The sequence below is a fragment of the Toxotes jaculatrix genome, chromosome 11, assembly GCF_017976425.1.
Source record: "Toxotes jaculatrix isolate fToxJac2 chromosome 11, fToxJac2.pri, whole genome shotgun sequence".
NCBI classification, from domain to species: Eukaryota; Metazoa; Chordata; class Actinopteri; family Toxotidae; genus Toxotes; species Toxotes jaculatrix.
This window is the reverse complement of record NC_054404.1, coordinates 12,651,262-12,679,167: the sequence shown is the minus strand read 5'-3', so window position 1 is coordinate 12,679,167 and position 27,906 is coordinate 12,651,262. Positions and strand designations below refer to the sequence as shown.

Here is a 27,906-nt window from a genome sequence, read left to right as displayed (position 1 = left end):
TGGTTTGTTTGTTCTGCCAACAGGGCCTCCATCGCTTTGGTCGACTCCTCTATTTTTTTTTTTTTTGGATTGTGCATTGTGCATTTTTCCTTGGCCTGTGTGCGCACTTTCTTGGCGACAGCACAGCTGTGGGGGACGGTGGCATTAGGATACCTGAAACCACACAGAAAGGACCAGTGGCAGCTAGTTAACCAAAACTGATAGTTACTCTAACATTGTGTTATAACTTGGGATGGGAACTGGTAAAATGCTATGGATATCAAATCTATTATCAGTTCTGCTTATTGATCTGTATATAAATGGTTTATTCATGATTAGTTCAATATCTAATAATAGCTTATAAATGTCATAAGGGATCGTTATTCTAAAGTGTTACCTTTTTGGGTTATTTAACTTCAAAGCTCCAGAACATCTTCTAAATGGACAAATCCCCTTGCCAAAACTGAACAAGTGGCCATCGACCGGGGATTTACTACTTACCACTCCTGAGTGCTGACTAATTTTTATCAAGAGAGGAGTCATTCAGTGCAGCAGAGGAAGCAAACAAAGTTGTTTTCATTGGATTTTTGCTAGCTCTGGGGGAGCTGCTTCTATTCTCACTCAGCCAAAACATCACCCAGCTCTGGCTTACTACATTGGGGTGTGAATAACCGCTTGTATGGTAAAACCTGTGGGTATATTTGGAGGAAGAAAAATATGCTGTGGCCCTTTTTTTTTACAGGTTTCTCACAGCTTTCAGGATGGACCAAGTCTCCCCTGACGGTGCATACAAATTTGTAATCCGTAACCCCTAAAAGATTACTTCTGACATATCACGTATATGGCATCAAACAACATAAAGGATGGAAAAGAAAAACTGCAGCAGACTGTCCAAGAGGAAAGTTAGTCCAGCCTAATTAGTGCAGTTTTAAAAGGAAAAGTAAATACCTGCTATTCACTCAAGCTCAGAGGTTTTCCAACTGTGCAGGAGACTTGAAGGGAGGCAGGGAGTTGCAGTCTTGCAGTCGTCGTAGCTCAGTCAAATCTGAATACACAGACATGATGCACGTATCATTAGATTTTGTGTGACTTATACTTCCAGGGACTATCATCATCTCTGATGTCAATCACAAATAAATCTGCATAAATCTGCTAAGGAATCATAAAATAATGTACTTCTAACAGATCCAGAACTTAACTGAAAATTAATAGATTTTTAAGTTATCTTCAGTATCAAAGTTCTCCAGTGATAGTTGTCTATACGCTCATGGGTACACTGCAAACAATAACTGCTCATGGGTAATTCAGCCTAGTTTAATTTGGCAAAATGTAAAAATAATACAGGCTAAAGGAACTTGGCTCAAGTTGTAGCCCACAACCAATTAACTGATTCTGTGGAAACAGTATACTTCCTACACTTCACATCCCCCCTCGCTAACTAAATGGAAACTTGGAAGGTCGGTGAACTATGAAGCTTAGTAGAATATAAACAGGGTGAGATACGTGTACTCACCACAGGAGCATAGTGTAGAGTCACTTTCTTTAGAGCAAGAGATGAAGAGGGTCAGTGAACAGTCAGTGCTTTAAGTAGAGGACACCTCAGCTGTGCTCCATTCGTATTCTTATAGCTCAGTAACAACAAACAAATGCATCTGTATCTGTCTCACTAGGGCTGTGCCTGCTGATGTTACCACATTGGACACCAGTGGATCAGCAACGTCCCCAGTGTCCAAGATGGTATTTGTTTTATTTCTGTGTCGTCTTTTCAGTTTCAGTTGGACAGAGAAATTCTGAATCCCCAATTCCCTTATGTGATGTTGGTTATGGTGAGAAGTTGTTGTTCGTTCACTCTCTGTTTTCTGCAGGGACTGAGGTGACGGAGGCAAACTGTTCACCAATCTGTCCCACAGTGGGAGCTTCCTGTGGTGCTCAGGACTCTCGCCTGTGAGCCGTATGGCAGGTCATGGCAGGTCACTGTCATGTGAAATTCCTTCATTGGCTACATCAAGGCATTTCACAAGGCTGGCCATGAGGACACGGTCCGCCTGGAGAACAGTTGCTCAACTGCCCAGTTCGCATGAATGGCGGCAAATATTTGCTTGGCCTGGTATTAAAGGGTCAGTATGCTTCAAATTAGAAGTTTATCAGATCATCGGATGTGGAGGTGAGACAGTCAGCAGGGTTTTAACTCTTTTTGTGTGTACAAACAAGCACAACATTGTGAATGCCTTCAAGGATAGATGGTCCTATGTGGTGGTTACTATGTGGTGACTACAAAAACATGCCAAAGACTGAGCTCTTGAGAGAGACCAGAAAGACAGAGAGGATGCCAGGAGGCAGCTATGCTGCCAGGCTTTTCCCCCTGAATAGGTATAAACACTTTTGCATTGAAATCTTGTTTGATTAAAGCATACTGACCCCTTTAGTTTTCACCTTAACACTTACTCTACTTCTTATGTACTAACAAGACCTTGTTGGATGTACTTCAACTTTGTCTGGTTAAATAACATTAAAACTGGTATAAATGAGCCAAGAAACCAAACATAAAATTCAAACATCTTTATATCAACTCCAGCAAAAATACAAAGTTCTTAACATAAAGATGTATCATTCTTGGGATTACCACAAATAAAGCAGTTATTTCTTTCTAATATACAAAATCAAAATCTTTAAATAGCAACTGTAAAGAATAAACATGTTCAAGTCTGATATTTGGTGGGCTGTTTTAGATTTGCTAAATTAATTAGCCTGCATGGAGTTCTTAAATAACAATAAAAACATGATGGACATGTTTTGCATTTACAGATGATTTACCCTCTAAAGAGAATTGACCATAAAAAAAAATAATAATAATAATAAAAAATAATAACACTGTGCTAAAACTGGTATTTTTCCTTTGACAATACACTAATGCAAGTCACTACTGCGGAAGTAAAGAAACTTCACATTATGAGAACATCTGCCTGACAGTCAATGACAGTAAAAAACAATAACATAACAATAAAACTGCAACATACTTGGATACACAACTCAGAAGTGTGACTAGACTACCTCAAAAATGTCATATCCAACTTGTGGATAATCACGGGAAGGAATTTATCACCCTGTAATGTGCCATTAATGCTAGGGAGGCCACATACTTCATTCATATTGACCAACCAAATACTTTCAACTTTTCAGGCCTTTGTTGCTTGGAAATATTGTTGTCAAAGTGACACAAAAGCCAGCATCCCAAAGTAATCTCAGTTGGTCTTTCAGTCCAGCTTTGTGTTGCGCACTATGTGCATGCATAGTCTTGAATGGGGTTAGTATTTTCAAAGATCAGGGGCATAAAAATAGTTCTGGTTCCGCCTCCACATTAACAAGACTTAACACATGCAGAAGCAGGTAAAATACTCAAGGTGAAGTCACTATTATGAGCAGATAACAATGGGAGCAATGGTCAGAGGTGACTGCAGAGGTGATGAAACCTGACTCAAAACAACTAAAAGAAAATATACATACTTTTGTCATGACACACACAGAGCACGCCTGTGTTTTAACAGCTCAGCTTCGGATTTGCTTTAACACCTAATACAACTATAATAAGAACCATGTTATGTTAATGCTCTGGGAAAATGGGCAAATAAAACCTGTCAGTCAACATAAGATTTTACAGGTGAAGTACGAGGCACATAGTGCGTGGAACAGAACTATTTGCACACACACACACATACCGTGAAGCAAATGAATGTTGACTGCCTCTCAAGGAACTCAAAGCTGTTACAACTAGAGGACAGGAATCTTCACATTTAGCAACACATTCTATTACTTTACACTTCATAAATAAGGCACCTGGTCACAACAGTCACATATTCACAATGTTGTGATTGGAAGACAGGCTGGAGATACAAACTGCCTACTGACAGTAAGTAAAACATTTTTACTCTTTAAGCTGATCTCCCTTCTCACTTCACGCTCTCAGAACAGTAAATGCAGTGCATGCTATCATCTAAAACAATAATTATATACAATGGCAAAAAAAGAAAAAACAAAAGAGGATGGTGAATGAATTTAATGTCACCTTGATAACTGCATCATAGCTTTTTTTTTTTTTTTTTTGTTATCCAAACTTTTAAAATGAGGTTTCATAGGCTATTGTTATCTCCAGCCATGTCGTAGTAGAGTGCTGGAACATAAAGCCAAACAGCAACTATATCCCCTAGACGTCATGTAGGACTTGTCTGTAGTCCCTGAACAAAGAGCAAATGCTCAGCAAATAATCCATCTGCAATTTCACACTGTAGCTTTACAAAAGCATAAATGAATTTCAAAATCTGTTCCTTCTTCACATGTCTGCCTACTGAAAAAGGTATCCTCTGAAGAGTTTGGTGAGAATACAAAATAGGTACTTCTGGTCCTTCTGAATATTTTCCAGATAAAAGAAAATCGCAAAATCCTCTAAATAAAGATGATCTCACTCTCTCTCTCTGCGGGTTCATTTCATTTTGAGAGGGATGTCCTTGTGCGCTTAGCCGGGGTCTCCAAAAGCTCCTGAGCTCTCTTTGTTGCTGATTTTGTTGCACTGCGCGGCAACAAGGCTGCCTGACTTCTCTTCACAGGGGATTTTAAAGCCCACCTTCTTGACAATGGGGATTCGTCAGCTTTCTTGGATGATTTCGGAGATGCATTTTGTGTTGTCATAGACTTTGTGGCCCTCTTTGTAGCATGACTGGGGCTCCCACTCAAAGGGAAAGCCGCCTCCATTTTTCTCTGGGATCTCGTTAGTACCTGGTCAGGTGAGCCTTGAACCTTGACATCTGTGCTCTGTGGAGGAGTTTCAGCAGCATTCTCTGTAACCTTGAACTCAGCATGTGTACTTTGCGATGATGCCTTTGCTTGGATTTTTGCAGCATGCATTTTATTCACTGCAGTTTTTTCCACCTCTACTTTCTCTGCATCACTTGGCTTTTTATTGTCAGTCTTGCTTCTAGTTGTGTCGACAGGGTTATGTTCAGATATTTTCGGAGACCCTAGTCGTTGAGAACATCTCTTTGGCAATTCTTTTTTAATCGTGTCTCTTGCAGCTCTACTAGTGCCCTGAGCCTTGACTGCTCTCTCTTGAACAGGGTGCCTTTCAGTTCTTTTGCCAGCTAATGTTTTCCTTCGTTCCATTTTAGCTGCTTTCATTTGTTTACTGACACGTAGGGGTGACTTCTGTCCCTTCAGAGATGATTTCATATCTGACTTTGTGGCAGACTTTGTGGTCACCAGTCTTTTCATTTTGTTGGTTTTTAAGGTTTTTGAGGCCTTTTTCAGTCTAACATTGGTTTGCTGAACCTGCATCTTCCCTCGGATATTAGAGTATTTCCTCAAGATCCTTGCACTAGCTGGATTCTTTGATTTACCTGAGGATTTCTGGGGTTCACCTATCTGCATGCGGGTTTCAGCAGAGGAGTGTGACTTAGTCAAAGTCTGAGTTGTACTGGGAAGTTCTCTCCTCTCTTTCCCTTTGACTGCATTTGCCTCTTGCTCCAATGCTTTAGCAATCAATTTCTGACTCTTGGGGTTGCTCTTTACAGGAGAAGCGATGGCAAACTTTTTCAAATGTTTCTTTAAGCGCTCTGCCTGAAGGCTTGGAAATACCCCCTGGGAGGTCCCTGAAGCACTAGACGAGCTGTGGAAGCACAGCTGAGTTTCAGACGGAAGACGAGTATTCACCTTCTTTACAATGACAAGGGACTTTGTTTCTGTTGATTCAAGGAACCAGCGGCAAATATTCGTGAGATTAAAACCTTTCATAAAGAGCATTTGGACTGGTGAGTATCTCTGGTGCTCTGAAGACTTTGGTTTTCGGGCCCTGCGTTTACTTTTCCATATAGCTGCCTGCCTGTCTGCTTTGTTTTTGTATTTTGTTGCTGGCTGACCCTCTTTGTCCATTTGCACCCAGCCCTTTTGCATTTTATCATACTTAATGTTTAAATTTGTAATTAGCTGTTGGTTTTCTTCGCCAGTCAAGATCTCAAAGAATTTGTTTGTAGTTTGTTTTGGGGGCTCAGGCCTTGGCATAATGGCTGGGATGGGTGAGCTGTGGGGCAATACAGATGCAACAGACACTGGAGGGGGCCTCACCTGAACTTTAGTTATTCTTTCTGGCATTATTCTGATAGGAGAAGCTACATCTACACTCTGTCTTCCGACTACAGTAATAGTACTGGTAGAAGGTGTGGCCAATCTTTGTGATCTCAAAGCTAATTTCTTGTTGTCCACTGGTGGTGACTGAGTAGCGGACGGGGGGGACATTTCAGTCTTACTGCTCTCACTCCTTAATGGCATTCTTGTAGGTTTGTCTGATGTAGAAGAATTACAGCCATCTCCACTTGCAGACCTGCCCTCTAAAGATGCTACAATTGGCTTCTGCAGAAAAGCATCACTTGCTTCTGCGTCCTTTCGGAGAACCCGTTTATTCCTTAATGGCATAATCGGTGTCTGCATTTCTGTCTTTACAGGACTTTGATTTTCTGATGGTACTGATATCTCATCGCTAAGTTGCTGTTTCTCATTCTTACTGTTGTCTGCTACAACCTTTGCAGACCTTAGTTTCTGTTTGGCTGGCAATCGACTTTCTACTTCATTTTTTTGTATTTCTTCTGAGGTTGTCTCTACTGGCTGAGATTTTCCTGTGTTAAATTCCATAGCTGCCTCTGGGACAGTGTTCTGTTGGGACTGTTCAGAGGCTGCAGTGGGAGATGACCTAATTGTAGAAGGAGAGGTAACAGGAATTGGAGAAGGAAGGGGCAAGGAGGGGAGCTGCTCTGTAGATTGAAGATGGGAAGCAGTTGGTTTTGGAGATGAAATGAAAGTGACAGCATTCGAAGTGGACGGTGGTACTGGGGTTCCAGTTGGCTTCTGGCTGGTTGATCTAAGTTGCCGTTTCTGAGGACTATCAATGGGCTGTTTAGAAAGGACAGTCAAACTATCTTGATCTCTCTGAGCTCTCTTGTGTTTGTGGATTTGTTTGGTCCTTGAGGGATCTCTAGATGATGATGATGATATGTCAGGAGATGGTTCTGTCGCCTGCTCCATCCCAGAAGTAGTCTCACTGGAATTTACAGGTATGTGAGTTTCAGGTAGATGTTTCTCCAAATGTTTGTTTTCAACAGTTGAATCGAAAGAGGTTTTATTGGGTACATTCTCGCTAGATTTCACTGGGGTTTTATTAGGTGATGTGGCACTGTTACTTGATCTACGACGCAGACTTCTGTCAGAGGCCGATATGGGTCTACCATTAACATAACCCACTATCACTGCTTCTGCTTGCTTTAATCTCTTTGGCAGTGAGATTACCGTACCTCTTTTTCTACGCCAAGGGGGTAATTCCTTCAAGAGTGCGTCAAGTGTCTTTGAGGACACGTCATCATTTTCCGTGTCGACCGCTTCAGATGTTTCAAAATCCAGCTCTTTCACTATTGGCTCCTCTGCTGAACCTATGATGTTGGACTTTTCTGTTACTTTAAAGTTGTCATAGTGTGACTGTGTCTCTGACTGAAGTTCCTGAGGTTGCTCATCTCGTCTTTCCTCCCTTTCATTTCCCTCTGTCTTTTCCTCAACCTGATTAATGGGTGATTGGGTGCTATTCTGCTGGACAGTAGGCTCACTGTTGTTCAGTTTATCAAATGAAACCTCTGTCTCAGCTTCTTCTATGGTAATATTTTCTAATGGTTCCGCTGATGTTTCTGCCACTATTTCCTCTGTACTTTCAGCTATGTCCTCTTGAGGCTCAGACTCATTATCTTTTTCTGCTTCACACAGAGCCTGAGAAACGCCTTCTTCATTTCCCATTGCCATCCCTGAATCTGCAGTTGTATTGTGTTCTCGATCTGTGCTGATATCTGTTTCTTTGTTCTCTGTTGGGGATCTTGTCGAAGACGGAGGAGCAGACTGCCCCTTGCTCTGACATTGATCTGTCTGACTAGTTTCAACTATAACATCTACTTCACCGTCTGCTAGCTCCACCACATCTCCTGTTCCTGGTATCACACTCTCATCTGACTCTTCTGTGGACATTTGCTGATTCATTGTCTCCCTGCATGCTCCAGCAAAAGGCATATCCACAGGGGGTACACCTTCGGGCTTTGAGAGTATTTGTTTTGGGGTGACCAATGTGATCAGTTCAGGCATTGGATTAGGACAGTTGCCCCTTCCAGCCAATGTACGGACAGTTTTTAACTCCCAGATTTCATCTGAATACATGTGTCCTCTGGTGCTTTTTCGGGCATTGCGGCGTGGAAGTACGCTGCGGTGCTGTTCCTTAAAACACTCTGTAATTGGTTTGTCAATAAAAACAATATCACAGTGGCCAAGATCGGGATCAACCATTCCCCTACATGCAGAGTCTCTGGTCCGATGATCAGAGGATGCCCTCAAGGTCTTCCTGGCAGTCCTCGGAGAGTCTGAAGGAATGGTCATGTGGACTGAAAACAGTTTTGCTGGTGTGTCTTTGGCATGCCCAAGAGTCTCTCTTTGCCTAGCCTGATGTGTGTGACTAGCCTGACTGTGTCTTTTCATAGAGGAGCTCAGCCTAGCACTGTGAGTCTCTGTTCTGTTCGATGAATTTGTGTTACCCTGTCTGTCCTCCAAAGTGTCAGAGTGAGAGGCACTGAGCACACATGACAACTTCTTACCATCAGGAACGTTACTGGTCAAGATTCTCATCCTTAGAGGTGCATGATCACTGTGACGGGTGTTCTCTGTGTCCACTGGATTAGCGGTGGGAGTGACCAAAGCATGATTACTCCCTGACCCAAGGCTGCGAAGATCCAAAGTAGAGCCAGCGGTAACTGGTGTTTTCAACATCCCATTCTCTGGAACTTTTTTCGTTGCACAACTACCTAGGACAGAATGGGAAATGTCCTGGACTTCTGACTTGGGAGTGGATTCACTGGGAAACCTCAGCTCATGGCAGGACTTCTCAGGGGTGACTGCAGTGGATTTTGCAGTGGAACAAGCACTTCCCTGTTTCTCAGAGGTAGAGTTAGAAGCTTGCTGTGCGTTGGAGGACGCAAGTGCTTTGACCTCAGTCTGCAGAAAACCTATGGCATCTACTATCTGTCTCTGATGGTGGGGGCAGAGTTTGGCCATGAACTGTTCCAGCGTGGAGGTGGACTGCAGGTCTTTTGCCTTTGCAACACGCAAGTCTGGAGACTCACTGAGGGGAGAAAAAAAGAATAAAACAGATGTAACTGCACATCAAGAAGAAGCAACATTGATTCATACTATTGACTGGTATGTGATTATTACATTTATGCAGAAAATGTTCCTTCATCTCTGAAGGAGCCCTAGTAAAATTGCCCAAAAGTGATGGAGCTAAATGTGTATAAGGAATAATCAACAAATATATACCAACGTTCATCATTGCATATTTATTAGAAGAATAAGTGACTTTTAAAAGTGAATCTTTGATCCAGTGAAATTTACCAATTACATTGTTACAGCTATTACATTTTTCTTCTTTGCAGACTGGTGCTTTTTGTTACAGCATACATCAAGAATTTTTTTCACATGCACAAGACATTTAGTAATGGTGGCCCACTTTGATTAAAACAAGTCAAACACATGTTTATCACTTGAAAGAGCAAATACATCGGGGCAAGTATAGAGTACATCATTTTCGTAAGGTTTTTGTGTATTTAATGACTAGTGTGAAGGGTGACATTTAGATACAAGCGCTCAACAACTTAAGACAGATTAAACAGTAAAAGAAAAGTCATATATGACTGAACATCTGCAAAATTAGTTATTCTAAAAACAAGTTTTCTTTGTGTCAGTGTAAATCTAAATTAATAAGTTAATTGGGTGGGCCATGTTTTTTTTTTGTTTTGTTTTGTTTTTTTGTTTTTTTGTATTTGGCTAAAATTGTGTCAGTGAGGTAGATCTATTACAAAATCCTCCTTTATACCATCACATTATGCCAAAAATATATTAATCTAACTCTGAAAAGTTTATTTTCTCTGTAAAACAAGTACTTCCCAAGCTACACTGTGGTCTTTTAACAAGAAAATGAACAGACTAATGAAACCAGATCTGGATTCCTGAGGTGATGCGTCACAAGGCTACACTGAGTAATGAAAAAGAGAAATAGCTTTGCAGAGCAAGAGGTGCTGGCAACTGTAAGATGAACATATAGGCAGAAAAAAAAAAACAAGAAAACCTGGTGCTCTGTTGACTACTATTTGTTTAAAATGGTCTGATAATTACAAACCAGCAATATATTTGTATAAAACTGTAAATAATAAATTATAAGAATACATTTGACATAGTAAAGCTGAAATCTGTAACTTGAAATCTGTCACGTCACCTTTGAGCTGTAGCAAAGATGGTAAAAAATCTAGAGTTTAGCTTGCTACATTGCCTCTTCCAGCTATATAACAAAGTAGTAAAGTGAAATTTTATGAATCAGGCAATTAACTTGAATGCATGTTTTTTTTTTGTTGAAATGAGGAAATGCTTTTAGATGGTCAAAAGATCGAGATGTTCAGAAATGCAGTTTTAGGATGTTACATTAAGCAGTTTTTTTTTAAATTAAATGTGTCCTGTTTGGGGCACTGAACTGCAAAAAAACTGTTATTTAATTGTTACTGTTATTTAATACAGCAGTGGTCAACATCTTACCTTAACTTACTTTAAGGTTATACTGACATTCATCGTGCAACAAAGTATAAAAATAATAAAACAGTTAAAAGATATACTACAATTTAGTTGGCTGTAAAACACAAAAATGATTTGTACAGCATGCCAAAATATCTCAAATGTAACTTTTAGAGATTAAAAAATAAATTTTAGAGATTAAAAAAATAACATTTGCTGCAGCTGGAACCTGACCAAATTTTTTGCTAAGCTCATTAACTTCACATCCCTGCTTGCAAAGTCTAAAGAGTAAAGTGGAATACCTGAATAAGAAGTGGTGAGGGTTTCATCCCTGAGGGTTTTTGTTCTGTTTCATTTAGCAATGCAGTAAGGAGCTGACAAAGTACATGCCTTTTTCTTCCAGAGGAATAAAAAATACCAACCTAACAAGCAGAACCAAACCAAATTACATCTCATTTCCACAATATTTTACAACCACACAAACATGGGCGTGTTAGCTCATCCACAATGTTCATGTACTGTACATTAGGAATAAACATATTCAGTATGAGGGTAATTTATCATACATCTTCAGTGAATCAATAACCAGAATTTGAACTGGTTCTGCGATACTCCAGGATCACAGATAATCTACTCAATACACTGCTAACTTTACAGTACACACACCAACACTCGAGTATTTTCAATATAACATCCTCAAAGATAAACTTCACCATATACAACTAACTTCCCACAGATACATATGATTTAGTCCAATCATGCAAAATATACCCAGTGTCATTCCTTTAAACACTGTAAATGTGAATTTAAAAAAATTTAAAAAAACTGTACACAGATTTTATGGACAGGGTTACTCTTTAGTCATTTGAAGAGCCACGTCATTTGCAGTTATGTAAAGAATTTTTGTCCTTATATATTTACCAGGCAAAAGATACCCAACTTGTGTCAGAATAAAGTGAAACAATCTTAAATGTTATCCCTTCAGATCTATCATATAAGACAGTTAAATATATCTCTTAAGCATTATATACTTATGTCTATAAATACCTATAGGAGTTACTTTTTGTTTTATTAAAGCCATTTACATTCATAGTTATTTTAATGATTTTAATGATGCTAAAACCATTCATTAATAAATACGGATTATTAAATACTGCATTAACAAAAACAATATCCGTTTGAGTAGGTACATAAGGGGAGATAGACTGTTCCCCCTCTTTTAGAATAAAAAAGTTTTTCTGAAGCAGGAGACCATCAAAATTCCTTTTGTCACAACTGTCTGAATAACAATGAACCTACATGGCTCCATCTTCACCACAAAAAGAACAAGAAAAACATTAAATAGATCAGGCTGCAATTAACTACAAAGATTGAAAGACTGAAATATTTACATATGGTAGAACTTTGACAGATTTTCTTCTGTCTTACATCAACTTTATAACAGCTCTTTCTGTAAGCTATCTGCCTTTTGATATAAAGTACATGTGTATATGACAAATCGCTACATGAAACAGCTATGAGAAAAGTAGACTATGATATGGGTTTTTTTTAGATGAGGTAGTCAGCCACTTAATTTGCTACAATAGAGAAAGACAAAAATGTGTTTTACCTGTCAGTGAACCCAAAGCTCTCATATGTGTATAATATATTAATTAAAATTCATTAAACACTCAATGAGAAAATAAACTGTGACTTTTGAATGATGCTGGATGATTGTCAATGCAAGAACAATTTAACTGACATTAATGACAGTGAATCAGCAACTAGATTTTGCTTAATCTCACATGCGTACTTGAAGCAACTGCTAAAAATGATAATTTAAGGTGATTTATCAGTTACAACAAATTAAGAGTTTTATCTTGGAGGGAGAGGAAATGCAAATCTTAAAAAAACAACAAATGCATTTCGTGCAAGAAGAGGCAAAAACTAAGAAAATAAGAGAAGCCCAACAATAAAGTTATACTACTTTTCCAGTGCTACTATAAAACAAGTGTGAAAAAGTCCCTGAACTATATATAAGTGCTTGAACCAACTCCCATCTTAAAATGTTTAGAATCTAGACAATTTAATGTAATATACGACAGCAAACATAGTGGGGACCAAAAGTCAGAGACCACATTGAAAACCGCTCCAATATTTTAACATAAACCTGGAAGTGATCAGAAAGTTTGAGGACTCAAACATTTAAAAACACAAGAAGTTATATTATGTAGAATTAAGAAGAATCAGTGATCCAGTTAAAGGAAATTTGAGGAACCAACTTAACTCCTCTGTACAAAATGTCAGATTTCTTTGAGTTGTATTTTTTTTACATTGAAACATGCATTTAGATGGCACTTGGAGCCAGAGTTCACCTGTTATAAATAAGACTGCCTCAAATTTCATTGCTCACTAAGTAGAACTGTGATAGTGGAAAAGATTGCATCAGAACTAAGTCCAAGTGTCAGAGGTCAAATTGTTATTCTAAGCAAAGAGGGGCTTTCTCAGTGTCAAATCATAGCTAGACTAAAGGTTTCTAAGTGGTCAGTGCATGAAAGTCTAAAATGCTTTACAGAAACTGGATCAGCTGTATCTAAAGTACGATCAGGCAAACAAAAAGTGGCCACACCATAAGAAGATCAATAGATAAATCTTAGATCCCTGAGAGATAGAAAAGCAACTTCATCACAGATACGCATTTTGTTAAATGAAGGACACAAGACTCAAATCAGCAAAAGTACTGTCAAAAGAAGGACATCTCAGAGAATAAGTAGCAGTTTCTAAACCCCATCTCAGGAGGGAAAACAAGGCTGAACACTTGGGGTGGGCTACTAAATACCAGCATCTCACAGTGGATGACTGGGAAAAAAACATCCTGCTTACTGATGAATCCAAGTTTGAGATTTATGGCAGTAACAAGTGCAAAATAGAAGTATCTCAGACTTTTGGACCCCACTGTATTTCCAAGTTAACTGCTTCTAGTTAGGAATTATGTCCTTAATGCAAACATCTATGTTCATCTAAGTTGTGCTGTGTAAAATCTAAAAGGCTTCAAGAATTGCAAAAAGATAATTACCTAGATTTTCTAGAGATCTGTATCAACCTGATAAAAAAAAATAACGGGCAATGATCCCATATTTTGAAATATCCTGATGTATAAGTGATAATACACAATGTGTTTTGATGAAGCAAAATAATGGACAAGGCAGAGTTTAAACATGGAGACCCCTCAGTTGAGTCCATCAGGCAAAAATTCAGTGAACTTTAACCTTTACATATAGTAATAGCACCATGACCAAACCATCTGTATAGTATTCATGTTAAGGGCAGGGCATAAACCTGAGCTTTGGTACAGCCACTTAACACAGAAATGTCTCAAAGGAATGGTGAAAGGCAGGGAAAGGTCTCAACCCACAAGCCTAAAAAACCAATTCATAAAGCATAGCAGCAATGCACTGCTATTGTCCAGTGTTATTCAAAATAGCTGCAGTAAATCTGAGCTCGCCTGTAAGCGCACAAAAGCCAATAAAGTTTAATCAAATCTGAGGGAACCCTCAATGCAGCCTGAGATAACATTTTAGATTCAGTTATTTCTCTTGGAAGTATGTACATGACAGGTAGGAGATTAATTATCCAATTTCCTCTCCACAAGGACAAGAAACATATTTTCATTGAATTTTTGCCTTAATAACTTAAGAAATAGGTTGATGTGGACTGAGGCATGAGTGGAATAGCAGCTAACATGTTTGCTAACTTGGCTACCTAGCAAATTTTGGCAAGCTAGCACAGTCAGTCAGCATGTTATGGTTTATCTGCTAATATTACTTCAAAGTTCATTTTTTTACAAATAAAAACTCTGTGATTGCCGAAAGCACCTTTGTCATGTGCCATGGGCAAGCAAGATATGTGTATATGTGTGTGTATAATTGCATATGTATTTGTTCTACATATGTACGGAAATGTTGTTTTTGCATTATTTTGAAAACCAAAAGAAAAATAAAAATGTCTGTCTTTCCAGTCTTTGAGAAAGACATGCCACAAATAGTAATAAATGCTCTGAAGGCTTGGCATTGAAATGCCACTGTTAACTAGTTAAGGTAGGTTGTGAAGACATCTGAGAGTCAGATACACACTTGTCAGTATGACATCCTGAATGTTACCTCAAAGGGCTGTCTGGGTGTGCTAACCCTTCCCTGTTAGAGGTGCCTTGTATGAGGCAATGATGTAGTTAAGCATAGCTGTAGCTGAGGTATATTAATGTGTTTACAGTAACTTGTAACCTAAGAGAGACGTTTTCTTTGACTGACAAGTATTGCATCCCATTCTGAACTTATCCTGAGTGCAGTGAAGGCAATGAAAAAAAACTATTACCATTCATATGGTGCAGCAAAATATACAGGAAAAAATGTGGCAAAAAAACTGTCATGCTTGTAAAGCTAGGCTTAAAAGAAGTGAAATTCTGGACAACAGACCATGCTATTATAATTGTCTATAATAAACAAATATTCTGAATAATAGTGTTTGTTATTAATAAATATTTTAAATAATAGTAGTGTTTGGATGTACGATTTGTCCTTACATCTCCAGTGTCCATTTCAAGTCCCAGAAGTGTATTTGCAAAACAGTGACAGAGACTTTCACTGTCATCCACAGAAAACTTTTGAATAATGGATGCTTAATATGCTTTCACACATACATGGAGGAGGGAATACACGCTCAGCAGAATTTACTCTGCACATCCATTATATCCAAGTGCTATGAACAGTACTGAGAGAAGACACTGAGGGGCGCCACTTCCTTAGACATGCTTCAATTTGGCTCTGTGGGTAAAGATACATTTATAGAGCCAGAAATTGTTATTTTGAGCATTACCTAAATAAATAATCTGAAATTAACAATATACTGTAGTACATTAAAATTCTTGACAAACAGCAAGTATGCCTTCCAAGCACAATGCAGGACAGGGAGACACTTGAAGAGTGTAAAATAGACGGCCATATAGAAACATATTAGCGTATTAAAGACCAAAAGTGAAGGATAAAATCAAACAAGTCAATAATAAATATGGGTAATGTGGCTGAAAGTTACACGGATGTCAAGGTTTTATGGAAAAACAAGTCAGCTGCTATCACTGTCTGGCAAATACAGCGTTTGTCTGGTTAAAAACTACAACAATATTAGGACTTTCCAGATATCACTCATTTGACGAGAGGCTTCCATCATGGAAATCGTTCCCACTCTCTTCAGGCGTACTCTCTCTTTTCTCAGAAACAATGTGTTGAGGGTTTTGGAGGTCTTTCCTTTCAGGGTACTGTGCCTGCTCCTCTGCCTGTGTTATCAGTTTCGGCTTCTTTTTGGGGGGATGTTTCAAGGTCCCCAATCGCTCTTTAACTTTGTATTCCAGGGTGCTGTGTGGAATGCCATAGATCGACTGAGCTTTAGACACACTCATTTTTCCACCCATCACCACCACAATAGCCTCTTCCAGCAGCTCAGTGTTGTACTGTCGATATCGCCCTCGTTTCTTCCTTGGCTGCTTGTTACCGAGGTCAGACTCCGAACCCAGAGGATAGTTTCCACCCAAGGCTTGGTGATCAGTGATGGAAGGCCAGTATTCCTTCTCCGCACCTGAGCTATTAAAACATCTGCTGCTCTTTTTCTGGATCTGCCTGGGTACAATGGAACGGAACTTCTTTCCAAGACCATTCTCACAAAGTGAACCTGAATATTCGCTGCATAAGGAATCCCAAGATGCATCTGTTCCTGTGGCCAAAACTCGCACCTGGGGGATCTTAAGGTCAAAAGATGATGAATGAGAAAGGGAAAGGCTGTGGTCTGTGCAGGCCTCTTGAAGGTTTCCTTTCTCATAGGCAAGTGACTTTGTCAAAAATCCAGCAGCTTCTAACAGCTTGGGTATGTCTTTAAGATGCTCACTAGCCTCACTGTCGGCTTTGAGTTTGAGGAGAGCTCCAAAATGAGTTTTGGAATTCCAGGAGGCAGATCCATTTCTGAAAAGGTCAGTGGGTCTGGAGCTGTGGTTATGGCTGAGAGGTGACTCTGGGTCGCTCTCCAGATCGGCCTCCTCTTTGATGTGCAGCGAGTATGCAAGAGACGAGGAAGGTTTATAACGGGTGGAGTGGCCGATATTCTCCCTCCTCCTCCCATCCTGTAGGCTCCTCATAAACAGCCCGACCTGTCCGTCCGCTCTCAAGGGTCGCCTGATTGGATGGAAGGAAACTGGGTGTAAGCAGAGCTTGCACAGTGCCTTTTTAGTCTTTTCTAAAGGAGGATGGGTTGGGGTGGGGAGGATGTTGGCCACTCCTTTATTAAATGATCTTGCTTTGGTAACATCACTATCTTTTAGAATGACTGTGTGGTCGTGTGTGCGACTTAAGAAAAAAAAAGGCTCAAGTTTGACAATATTTTATTTTCTTGATTTAATGATTGTTTACAAATTCTGCATGAACATAAGAAATAAGAAACAAAAAGAAAGGGCAAAGAAACAATGAAAAAATAAAGCAAAGGAAAAGGCATTTATCGGAGAACATAAATGTCTTAGTATTCTCGTGGCTCGAAAAGCACAGCCAGAAGGCGGGATCTTTTGTCATTGCAGTAAGGCAGCTTGGCATGTAGCTGTTAAACAGGGCAACCATGCCACATAAAATAACTAAAGCTCTTGACATTTTGTGTGTGACGTTACCACTGAACAAGTGCAGCAATAAAAGAGTAAGCCAGCAGAGGGTTGTTGTGTGTATCATTCTCAAAACGTAACTGACTAACTGCAGTGTGATGACCTAAAATTAATTTTTAAAAATATATGTATTTATTTAAAAAGGGGTTTTCCCCAAACACAAAATTAGGAGTTAATCTCCAGAGTTACGACTGCAAACACATTGACTGGGGTCTAATAGCTTGATGACAATCTAATATCTCTATGTCCCAAGTATTCTTTTCAGAATCAAAATTCATTCCTCCATAGAACCTTTAAATGTAGGTAGTTTTCATGTAGATACCAGCCCTTTTTTTTACAATCAGACTGAGTAAGTGCATATCATGCTGTATACCATATTCAAAGTAAGATAAAAATCAGAGGCAGCTTTAATCTGCTAGGAATCATCCTCACTTTTAGATCCTATCGGCACTCAAAGCAGCAGAAGAGGAGGATGTAAAGCCACTGTTGTTTGATTAATCCAAACAGTAATATTTCAATTATAGGTACGTCATATCCGGTTGGGTATAACTGACCAAACCACAAGATAATATAATATAATAAATAAATAAATAAATAAATAAATAAATAAATAAAGTTTGTCTACAGAGAACAATTAAAAACGGAAATGACATTTAAAGGAAACTATTATATTCTAATACTTATCGATGACTCTGGTCTTTAAAAAAAATCATGTGGCCTCATGTTTATTGAATGTATGATTGGAAAAATACTTATGTTACCAGAGAATAGTAACAGACTAACAGGAAATGTTTACCACCTTGATATTAAACCAACTGAATGCAATCTGTCCTTGGAAAAGGAACGGGCGTGCAAATGTGACTGAGTTTACTTTAACACCTCCACTACCACATTTTCTCATTATTGAGAATCTCTTAAGTTCTAAAATACAAAAATATCTCTACTCTCTACTGCATTTGTGCAGGGATTCAGTCCTTAAGGAGCAGTTACTCGTGGTTTTATTTATCCTGGTATCTGCTGCAATGGTCTATGGTGATTTATTTTTTTTTATTAGGGTATTATGAAATACCTTGCATATAGATGCAAGAATATTAGCAAGGCTGCAAATCCTGTAGTAAATCATCATCAGGCCAGCAGATGCCTTGCCAGACAATAATGAACAGAAACCAAAAACGAGTCCAAACTAACAGAATCCTTTTAAGCCACAATAGCTGACAAACTAACAAGATGCTGGCAGTGTGGTCCCTAGTAGGTAATACCAGTCACCTGTCAGACAAAAAATGAGGAGCCGGAAGCTGCATTAACTTTAAGTCTGCAGTTTAATTCATTTTGAACGACCGCACGATGCAAACAGCATCCTTTAGTACTGAAGTGAGACTGAAAAGCAGGATCAAGCAGCAGAAGCACATGGAATATGTTTCCCTCTGTTGCAGTTGGTAAAAATGTTATTATTTTTCTTTGTGGCAAAAAAACATTTCTGTTAGCACAACCCTGTTTGTTGTTGTTCATTTTCATCAAGCAACCAACTGGCTGAGTGATCTCCGATTTCAGGACTCAAATTTCAGGTCTCAGCTAATACGCATGCAGTGATACCACCACACATAACCAGTACAACATTTCTTTAAAAATCCAATTCATTCCAAATCCAGTTTGTGGCCATCCTAAACTACAATGTTACGTATACTCTGAAACATTACTGCTTCAGGACTGGAAACTAAAGCGACAAGGAAAAAGAAATTTATCTTACCCCTTAACTGTGGATGTGGCTGGAGAAAGGCAAGGGCTACGGACAGGCAGGTTGCCGCTATAGCGATTCTTTTTTATAGATAAGTCAAGGACTCCATCTGGGAAAAAAAGGCAAGAATAAAAACTCCTTTAAAATTTTGTGCAAAGTTCAGACTGGCCTGTCACCAGTACACTAGTTCAGGCCCAAATAAGCTGCTCTGCACGGATATGTTTAACTTCACACTACCTTGTTCACTGGGCTCAGCTGGGGTCTTCTTGATGGTGAGGTCAAGAGGAGCATCCTGGTCAGCCATGAGCAGCTTGCTGAGGACGGGGTTCTGGTTGTGTGCAGGCCCAGCCTGGGTGGCAGCAGGGCTGGTAGAGGGAGGAGCCCCTGAGAGCAAGGGTGGGCTCGGCAGGCTTTGGTCAGAGCGAGGCTGAGAGTCCGGGCAACTGTCCTGAGGGGAGCTGGTTTTTGAGGTATATTCAGAGGCAAACTGTCGGATCATTCTCTGAAGGATCTCTCGAGCCACTATTGGAATGTGCGGGTCCGAGAAATTTGGCACATCTGAAAGGAGAAAGTACAAGGTGAAGACTGTTTAGTCTGCATTCTTTTGTTAAGCTATTAGTGATTGTTAGTAAACATTCACAACAAATGATAATATTTTAAGAATAAGAGCTACTTTGGTACCCAGCCTGCAAAACCAACAAAAAAAATGCTAACTCATTTTCTATAGGCCAAAAGAGTTAGTCATCACAATACCAATGTACATGGCCCCACTGCATTACCAAGACACTCACTCACCTTTTCTGCAGAGAACTGCATTGAGAAATTCCTCGGCTTGTTTCTCTAGTCTGCTGATTGTGGTCAGATCTTTCACCAGGAGAGGTTTGGTTGTATCCTCAAGCCCCTCGTTGCTTAGACCAATGTGTTCCTGTCAAATGACAAAATTGTTTAAGTAAGTGATTACAGTTATAGACAGTCTGCATCGATGTTCTTCAGTGAACAGGATACATACATACTGAACAAGACTTTTTTTTTATTCAGTTGACTGATTTCTCTTCGCTTTAGGTACACTCAAAACTCGAAACAACTTTGTTAATCCCAACGAGGGCAAGTAGTTACGAGCAGCTTGTACACAGACGAACACAGAAACATACAACAAAATACAAACAAATAATTAAGCAACTAAGTCTACAAGGAAACCCTGATGGATACGAGAGAATGGGGCCACCGTATGTACATTCATGTCTGGATTGTAATTTTCATCACATTTCCTATGCCATTGCACTACAGGCACAAGAATTATGGTAACAAAACAAAATCATTTATTAAGAAAGCTACTGAGAGACAACATTAAAAATGTAAAGAAAGATGTAGAGAAAACAAGAAATCTTACCTTTACTTTGTCTCGTCTCAAACAGCAGAAAAGACAGTTTTCATCAAATGACCAGTCAGACACCGCTATTGGCTCAAAGTCTGTGAACACAAAACAGATGATAAACATCTTTGTTCTTAGGTTTTGGTAATAAAAATAGCAGAACTTCTTCCAAATGCCCTGACTGACATGCTCTAAAACAAGCTTTTGTTTTAGAGTACTCTGTCTCTTTCTTTATAACCAGCACAACAACCATACTCTCTAACAGCATGTAGGATGCTTCATAAAAATAGTTCTATTTGAAACCTGCAGTGTCCTATATTCAGTTTGAATATTCTTCAGAGCACAACTCATAGACAAGACTCAATGATGGAAATGTATTGATTTAATGAAAGAGTTGGTTATTATTAAAGTGTTTTGATTTGTTTTAGTGAAAGTGACCAAATCAGGAATATACTGATTCAGTTCAGCTTAATTCTCAGCTGCATTTTCCCTCAACTGCCCATGTAGAAAGTCTGTTTGGACTTTGAAAGTCCTCTCTCTGCAAATGTAATGAAAACCCAAATAATGCCCACTACTGTCTCACTAACATCATGCATTGTAAAAATGAAAAAACGCAGGACACTGTAGACTTTTACGCTAGCCCCCACGCCATCCAAAACACCAACTTTGTAGAAACACAAGGAATCTTGTCTTCTGCAGCCAGAGGGACTGTCTTGTAGAGTGAATGTAGGGGGTACCAGATGGTACAATGCAGCAGCATTGTCAAAATGAGCAAATAACAGATCACAATCAAACCACAAAATTCTCATTCACTGCCTTCATACATCTGAATGATCATAGCCACTACTGTGATAAAGGAAATGGTCTGAGATACTTACCCTTAAATAATTTTAGGTCTTCTACCAGCTCCGGATCAAAGAGACCTTCCAGAATGCTCTCAAAACCTGAGGAAAGACATGAAATTCAATAAAATGTTGAATGTTCAATAAAATTGTCAATGGTAATAGTACAATAGCAGACTGAACTTTGGCATTTTGACCTCGCATTTGTTAAGATTTTGTCCTAATTGAGGCTCGGTGCTGAAACAACAGCAGAAGAACAGAAACTCAAAATGAATCACAATACAAGATATTTGTATCAGCCCAAGGGCCAAAATTAATTTGTCATGCTCAAGAAAGAAATAGTTAGAACCTGGTCTACTGTATATTACTGACATTTCATGTGATGTCTTATCCATACACCCAGGCGTGTCTTTGCCTTTTCTACTTCATCTTGACAACCCCTGTGAATAACACTGTGCTTCTGTTAAAACACACGATTATCGGCTTTCACCCCAGGTTTTTACATCAACAGTAAATCCTCCAGTTGCCAAGCAACTAAAGTACCTACAGAGTTGGGAGTGACTGCACGTTGTAACATTAAAAAGAAACAGCCAGAATCCAGGCTGGTAGTTGATGGTGTCAAAGTATGTATATAATATCACAGATCCTCAATTCAACCAAATCCAAATCACAGTCCACTAAGTTACAGTTTACAGCAACTTACAGAGCACTGGCTGCAACAGCAAAACATCCTATATCACATATACAGGCTAAGGAAAAATCGTATAATCTATGCATTACTGATGAGATGGTGGTATCCTACAGACCCAGCTGTTTAAAAGATATAGTGCGCTATGCTGAACAGGGGTTCGTTTAACAGTGCATTAACACAATATGCTATGTCTGCTTACTGCCTCAGGGTCAAAATAACCAATCCAAAACCACTACATGCATTAAATCAAGCGCTAAAGAGGTCAGAGGTAACATCTGTCTACTGAACTGAATCTTAAATGAGAGAGTACAGTATTCCAAATGTGCTAGGCAGTAACAAAAAGGCCAGAAATCATGAATCAAACATTGCAAGATAAAAAAAAAACAGATGGTCATTAAAAAGCATATGCATTAGTAGCATTGAAAATGAAAAATATGTAGACCTTAATGAAAATAAATATCACAAGCTGAAGTAGCCAAATGTGTTGAATTTGTTATTTACCTACACATTTAAGTAAAGGCCTACTTACAGTATGTATTCACAAATAAGTGAGAAAATTCTCAGCCCTTACCGTCCACTCTCTTCCTAAACTCACAGTGAATTCACTAAAGGCTGTCATCTGTTAAAATGCCCTAGCTCTGCTTCCCTACAAATTCCCACCCACTTTTCAACAGCCAAACATAAAGATGGGGGGGGGGGGGGGGGGGGCAAAATGGTGACACACAGCCTTGCCTATAGCTGCAACGTGAGTCTGTTTCTGGGTTAGTGCACAGGACTTCAGCTGAAGCTATCCAATCCTATTTCTGAAATATTTCAGAGGCAGGGGGAGAAAAGTAGGTCATCCACTTTCGTTTGACAGAGCAGCGCCATGACATCAAACTACTCTTCAGGAATTCTGTTTAGGGCATTTAAAGATGTGTCATATTGTAAACCATGACTCTGAGGCAATATTAACACTTTCCAAATGCCAGAGCATAGTGTGGTGTAGCAGCTGATAAAAAGCTCTCCAAACAAGCCTCATTTTGTGACCAACAACTTCAGTTTCTAAAAGCAAGCTGCCCACATGTGCAATGGATAAAATATTGATAGCGTGCATAGCTGTCATGCAAGCTCTACAAAATAAATGAGTGTATTAAAAAAAGTGAATAATGGCCACAGTTAAAATGCACAATTAACTGAATAAAAACGCCCACACATCAGTGTATTGCCTGGCCTACACTTAACTATAGTCGCCATATGTTATAGAAATAGCACAGTGATGCTCAGCTTTTGCATTTCCTATCTGTAGTAACTTGAAGTGAATTAGGGAATTTGGCCACCACCTAGCTGCTCCTACACATATCTGGTTTGATATATAATGATCAGATAGCCTGCAGACACAACAATAGGCACAGGGTATAGGGGTAGAAAGTGAGGATGAGAAAAAGACAAATGGAGCCTGGTATTACGTGCCATCAGGCTACACACCCAATAATATTAAAACTTATCGAGGAATACTGAAAAGGCAATCAGTACAGAGATAGATTGAGGCTGGCAATCATATTCCACTGCAAACATGTTGTGGGGGGGGGGGGGGGGGGGCACGTCTACAGAGCTAACTGCACTGACAACATGCTGACAACATGCTGACAACATGACACTGAGCCTCATTAGAAGATTAAGTCCTTTTTGTTGGTGATTTTTACAGATTTTTTTTAACTAGGGAAGAGAGCTAGCCATTTATGTCAATCATCTAGCTCTATATGAGAGAACGATGTCAAGAACATTTTGCAATGCCCAACCCTTCCTGGCTTGTTATTTTTACTCCAAATACATCCTGCAGTTTGCCTCCAGGTAATTTAGAGTTGAGTGAAGCATTATTCACTCAGAGATGTACTTAAATGAAAAGTGAAATAACATACCAAGGGTCTTTATTGGTAACTTTTTATTTATTGTATGGAAATGTTCATTTGAGCACACCAAAAATAAATTTGTACAGTCTTTAATTCTTATGTCGTATATTTTGCCCCTACCTATAACTAGGGATCAATATTTAGTTATAATATATAATTTAGTGCACTTAATTGGTTTTTGAGTTGAAAATATTCTTCAGCCATATTTTTTACATACCTACTCTTTTAATTGTCTGAAATGGGCTTGGCTACAGGTAAACTAACAGAGAAGACTATGCGATTATGCACCAAGGTTTTTCCAACCAAGGTTTTACTTGTAGGACACCTACTGACAGGAGAGGAATTCCTCTTGGCCAAGTGAGTTTTTCAGATTTAATTACACTGCTTAAATTTCAACCTAAATTTAAGTTTGGGTTAGGCGTGTTTTTAGAGACCATCAAAATTTCAGATGCTGCTATACTCACTAAAAGAATAAAATTAATGTAAAGTCAGATAAAATGAATTCAACTTTTTAAATTCAGGGCCATTCAATGGTCAATTCACCTTGACCATGAAAATTTCCAGGAGGTGTTTTCATGGAGCTTATGTATGCTCACAGTGAACAACAACTCTGCCCAATCTGCCTTAGTCTTCTTCTGACCTACATCTCTAGCCAATCAGAGAGAGGAAGAGAGGAAATATTTGGATTGGGTGACACCCTTGTCCTTCCCACCAGCACTTAGAAAGAGAAATCCCACAGCTCTCGGATCAGCTTAACCCCCCTAAATCCTAATGTTAACCTATGCCGTACTTCACTGTGAACGTAACATAATGCGTGATAAAACCCTCTTTACTGCCTATTTCTATTGCTGTGCACTACATGAGTTGGTAGTGTAGCTAAAAGGTCAAAAACATTTTTTTTTTTTTTTTTTTTAAATCAGCCCTTGCACAAACTCACTGAACATCCCCCTTGTTATTTCTGACATGAAGTTCAATTACATGACACAGCGCATGTTCATTACAATATGTTTAATTCCATACTACAAGACCAATGAAATCAACACATGACCATATTTGCTGTAAATACTAGTTTTACATTCATAAACATGTAACCTCATTTTCCAGCATCAATGCTCGAAGCGTTATGTGACTGTAGATACTGCCTACAACTATTACGCTTTTAGAGAATTCAGCACCTAAAGTGAGAGTAGGAGTATACTACACTGACAAGGAGGTGAGCTGCTGGTTCCTGAAGTACTTTAAGCATCACAGTTGCTGTTAGCTCACATCTCTACACGGTTCCAGAAGCATTTTCTTCCCAGTGAATTTTTGCAGTATTCCTCTAGATAATTTAGCAAATCAAGAGGGTAGTTGTGTGGTTCTTGGGTCTAAGTGTTTCAACTGTTTAACTAATCTCTGCTGTTAGCTGTTGCTACAAGGAAGATGCCAGCCAGAGTCCCAAAATGATCATATTCAAAGTGCTTTTTCAGGAGCAAAACACTTAGTTACAGAGTTTATCCAAATTAATACATAACAAAAAGAGCACTGATTAACACTCCTGAATGTATTTAGCAAGCTCTCCTGTGCTCAAACTCTAGTTCAATATGCCATAAGCAGCACAGGCAGCAGAATTTCAGTGTAAATGAACATTTGTTAGTCCAGATTTTTTCCAGCACTCTTGCATATTCAACTTTGTTATGATTCAACTGGGAAAATTTCATGTGGTACAAACGCTCGAACAACAAGCCATGTTACACCTCTTACTTCCACATTTTGAGACTAGAGGTAACTGTCCTCTTACAAGTAGCGGTCATAAAATCAGGTCAGTTTCACCTGACAAACCAAATTATTTGAACATTCCAACTTAATACTAATATTATACATCTTCTGCCTGTATCCGTGGTGTGCAGCAGGAAGACGATGCGTATACATTTCAAAACATTTATGAATGAGGGACTTGGAAGTGGGTTCCTTTTATGTATTTTCTGTTATTCCTACAACCAGTCACCCAAATATAAATTCTGAAACATGTTACCCTATGATTTGCATATCACAAAATCTGTGATAAAATGTTAACATTTAGCTTCATCGTGAGACTGCAGTGCTTGTTCTGCTGGATGACCCACCCTTCTCTCTGCCGCTCTAGTGCTGAGGGTGTACAGTGCTGCATCAACCCCCACTCAACCCATCCCCCACTGTAACTACTGTACACATACGATCGCAGAAGCAGTGACCACAAGCCCACAGAACAGTAGCTTCCCTGAGCTCATATCAATTTATAGCCAAAACAAACCTTGTTAAATGTGGCATCTTTAGTTACAGCTTCTGGAAGACCTAAGGGGATCATCAATAAATTATTTTGTCTTTTAAGAATGCATCATGTTTTAAAATCATTCCACTGCTCAGATTGTGAAGATCATGAGAGAGTAATTTTGTATGAAGAGAGTCACTGATATCCCTTGGTAAGAGATGACGAAGTTGCACAAATTGAGTTGAGCCAAAGTACATGCCTAGTTTCATCCCAAATCAGTTTATCACATAGAGACAAGGCTAATTGACTAACCATCTAAAAAGCATTCACTGTTGCCTGCTATGCTACCACAAAAAAGGAACTCACTACAGGTCAAGCTTAGACATAACATGGAAAAATGGCAAAGCAGTGCTTTGAAATGTCATTTAGTTACTACACAGTGTGTTCATTACAAGCAATATACAGGAGCTAGATCAAGCTGTACAGTGGGCAATGACGTGGCAGCTTTGAGCAAGATCTACGATAAAAAAAAAACACTCCGTGAATACTTAATATGATGTGATGCAAACTGACAGTCAAATGGTGTAATGCTGCACAAAGCATAACTCTGCATAACAAATATGAGACCACCATGATTTTAGGCAAATATGAAAAAACAGGTGCACACACACTTAAGTACACACACAGACAGACAAACACACAATCAAAGACTGTGCATTTCATATGAAACATTAAAGCTGCTGGTCATGTTTCGCGAAATGTCAACAAACCCCAACCAGCTCTGAAAATTAGGAAAATGTAGGCCAAAAGCCCATCGCAGTGAGCATGCTGGGGCAGAAAATGGACCATGCTAAAGTTTCAATTATGAACAAGACAGTCTGCCTGGTGTCAATATTTGGGTGTTATTTGTTTGAGTAAACCCTTAATCTCATTCACCCACATGTCAAATGCTAGTATGAATAACTGACATTCCAGGCATTTTCAAATGTCAGCTGGTGCTGTTTCAGTCCAAACTTTCCCAAATCCAGACAGAACACGCATTTCAGCAACACGGTTTGCATCTGGGGGCTGATGGACCATGAACACATGTATAGGCAAACATACAAACAATTGTTGCTGCTGTTCTACGGGACAATTGCCCTTGTCTCTGCCCTGCAGTTTTACTGCACACATTAAATACACAAAGACAAAATGTTCATTTCAGCGTCAGCAGGGTGGTGGTGGCGTGCAGCCCTCTCCACCAAAAAGCCAAACAAAAGTATGTCCTTGTTGTCATGGACAGAATATGCCATTCTGCAGCCAGCAGACTGATGTTGTTGTCATGTACTCTGCAGCTTTACAATTATTGCCCAAACACAAGGGACATTTGTCAATCATAAAGGGGGAACTGACTAACTGAACAGTCCTGGGTCCAGGGCTAGTGACTGGTCAGAAAGCTATTATTCTCTCCATTTTCTTTTCAATGATGAGCACACAACCCACCTAATACTGTAGCCTGACAGATGGAGTGTGTTTGTTCTGGATCAGTCCACACATATTGCTAACTTAAGTCATTATTTAAACCAACAGTCCACACTGTGACTCCTATAGAAAATAGGTGGTGTCAAGTGCCAACATTACCATGTGCAGTTATAGCCCTATAGTTATGACAAAGAATATATTGTTCATTCTAAACGTCATAAATAAGGCGAGACCTAAACTTTGGTTGAACTCGTCTAATGACTGAAATGCATGAAGAGTAGGCCGACAGCTTTAGCTGGTCTGTGTAAATTTTTTTTGCTGTATTTGCTCATTTTAATTATGAAGTTAGCATCTAACTTGCCCTAAATAAGCCAAGAGCTGAACATTTTAACATGAAGCCACACCACA

At 39.2% G+C, this 27,906-nt stretch overlaps 1 protein-coding gene across 2 annotated transcripts in view; it reads right to left on the bottom strand.

Annotated features, from left to right (window-relative positions):
- Nucleotides 1-2,523: 2,523 nt before the first annotated feature.
- wu:fc17b08 (ligand-dependent corepressor) overlaps nt 2,524-27,906 on the bottom strand; it is a 28,108-nt gene continuing 2,725 nt past the window's right edge. The window contains exons 2-7 of one of the 2 annotated variants that reach the window (XM_041050512.1): nt 21,261-21,326; nt 20,401-20,480; nt 19,806-19,935; nt 19,248-19,568; nt 19,023-19,119; nt 2,524-9,166 (exon numbers count right to left, since the gene is read on the bottom strand). In XM_041050512.1, the coding sequence (XP_040906446.1) occupies nt 4,462-9,166; nt 19,023-19,119; nt 19,248-19,568; nt 19,806-19,935; nt 20,401-20,480; nt 21,261-21,326 (5,399 nt within the window). In that variant the 3' untranslated portion in view covers nt 2,524-4,461. Of the gene's footprint in view, nt 9,167-9,339; nt 16,803-19,022; nt 19,120-19,247; nt 19,569-19,805; nt 19,936-20,400; nt 20,481-21,260; nt 21,327-27,906 lie in introns of those variants that run through there. The other variant, XM_041050513.1, reaches the window with a different exon arrangement.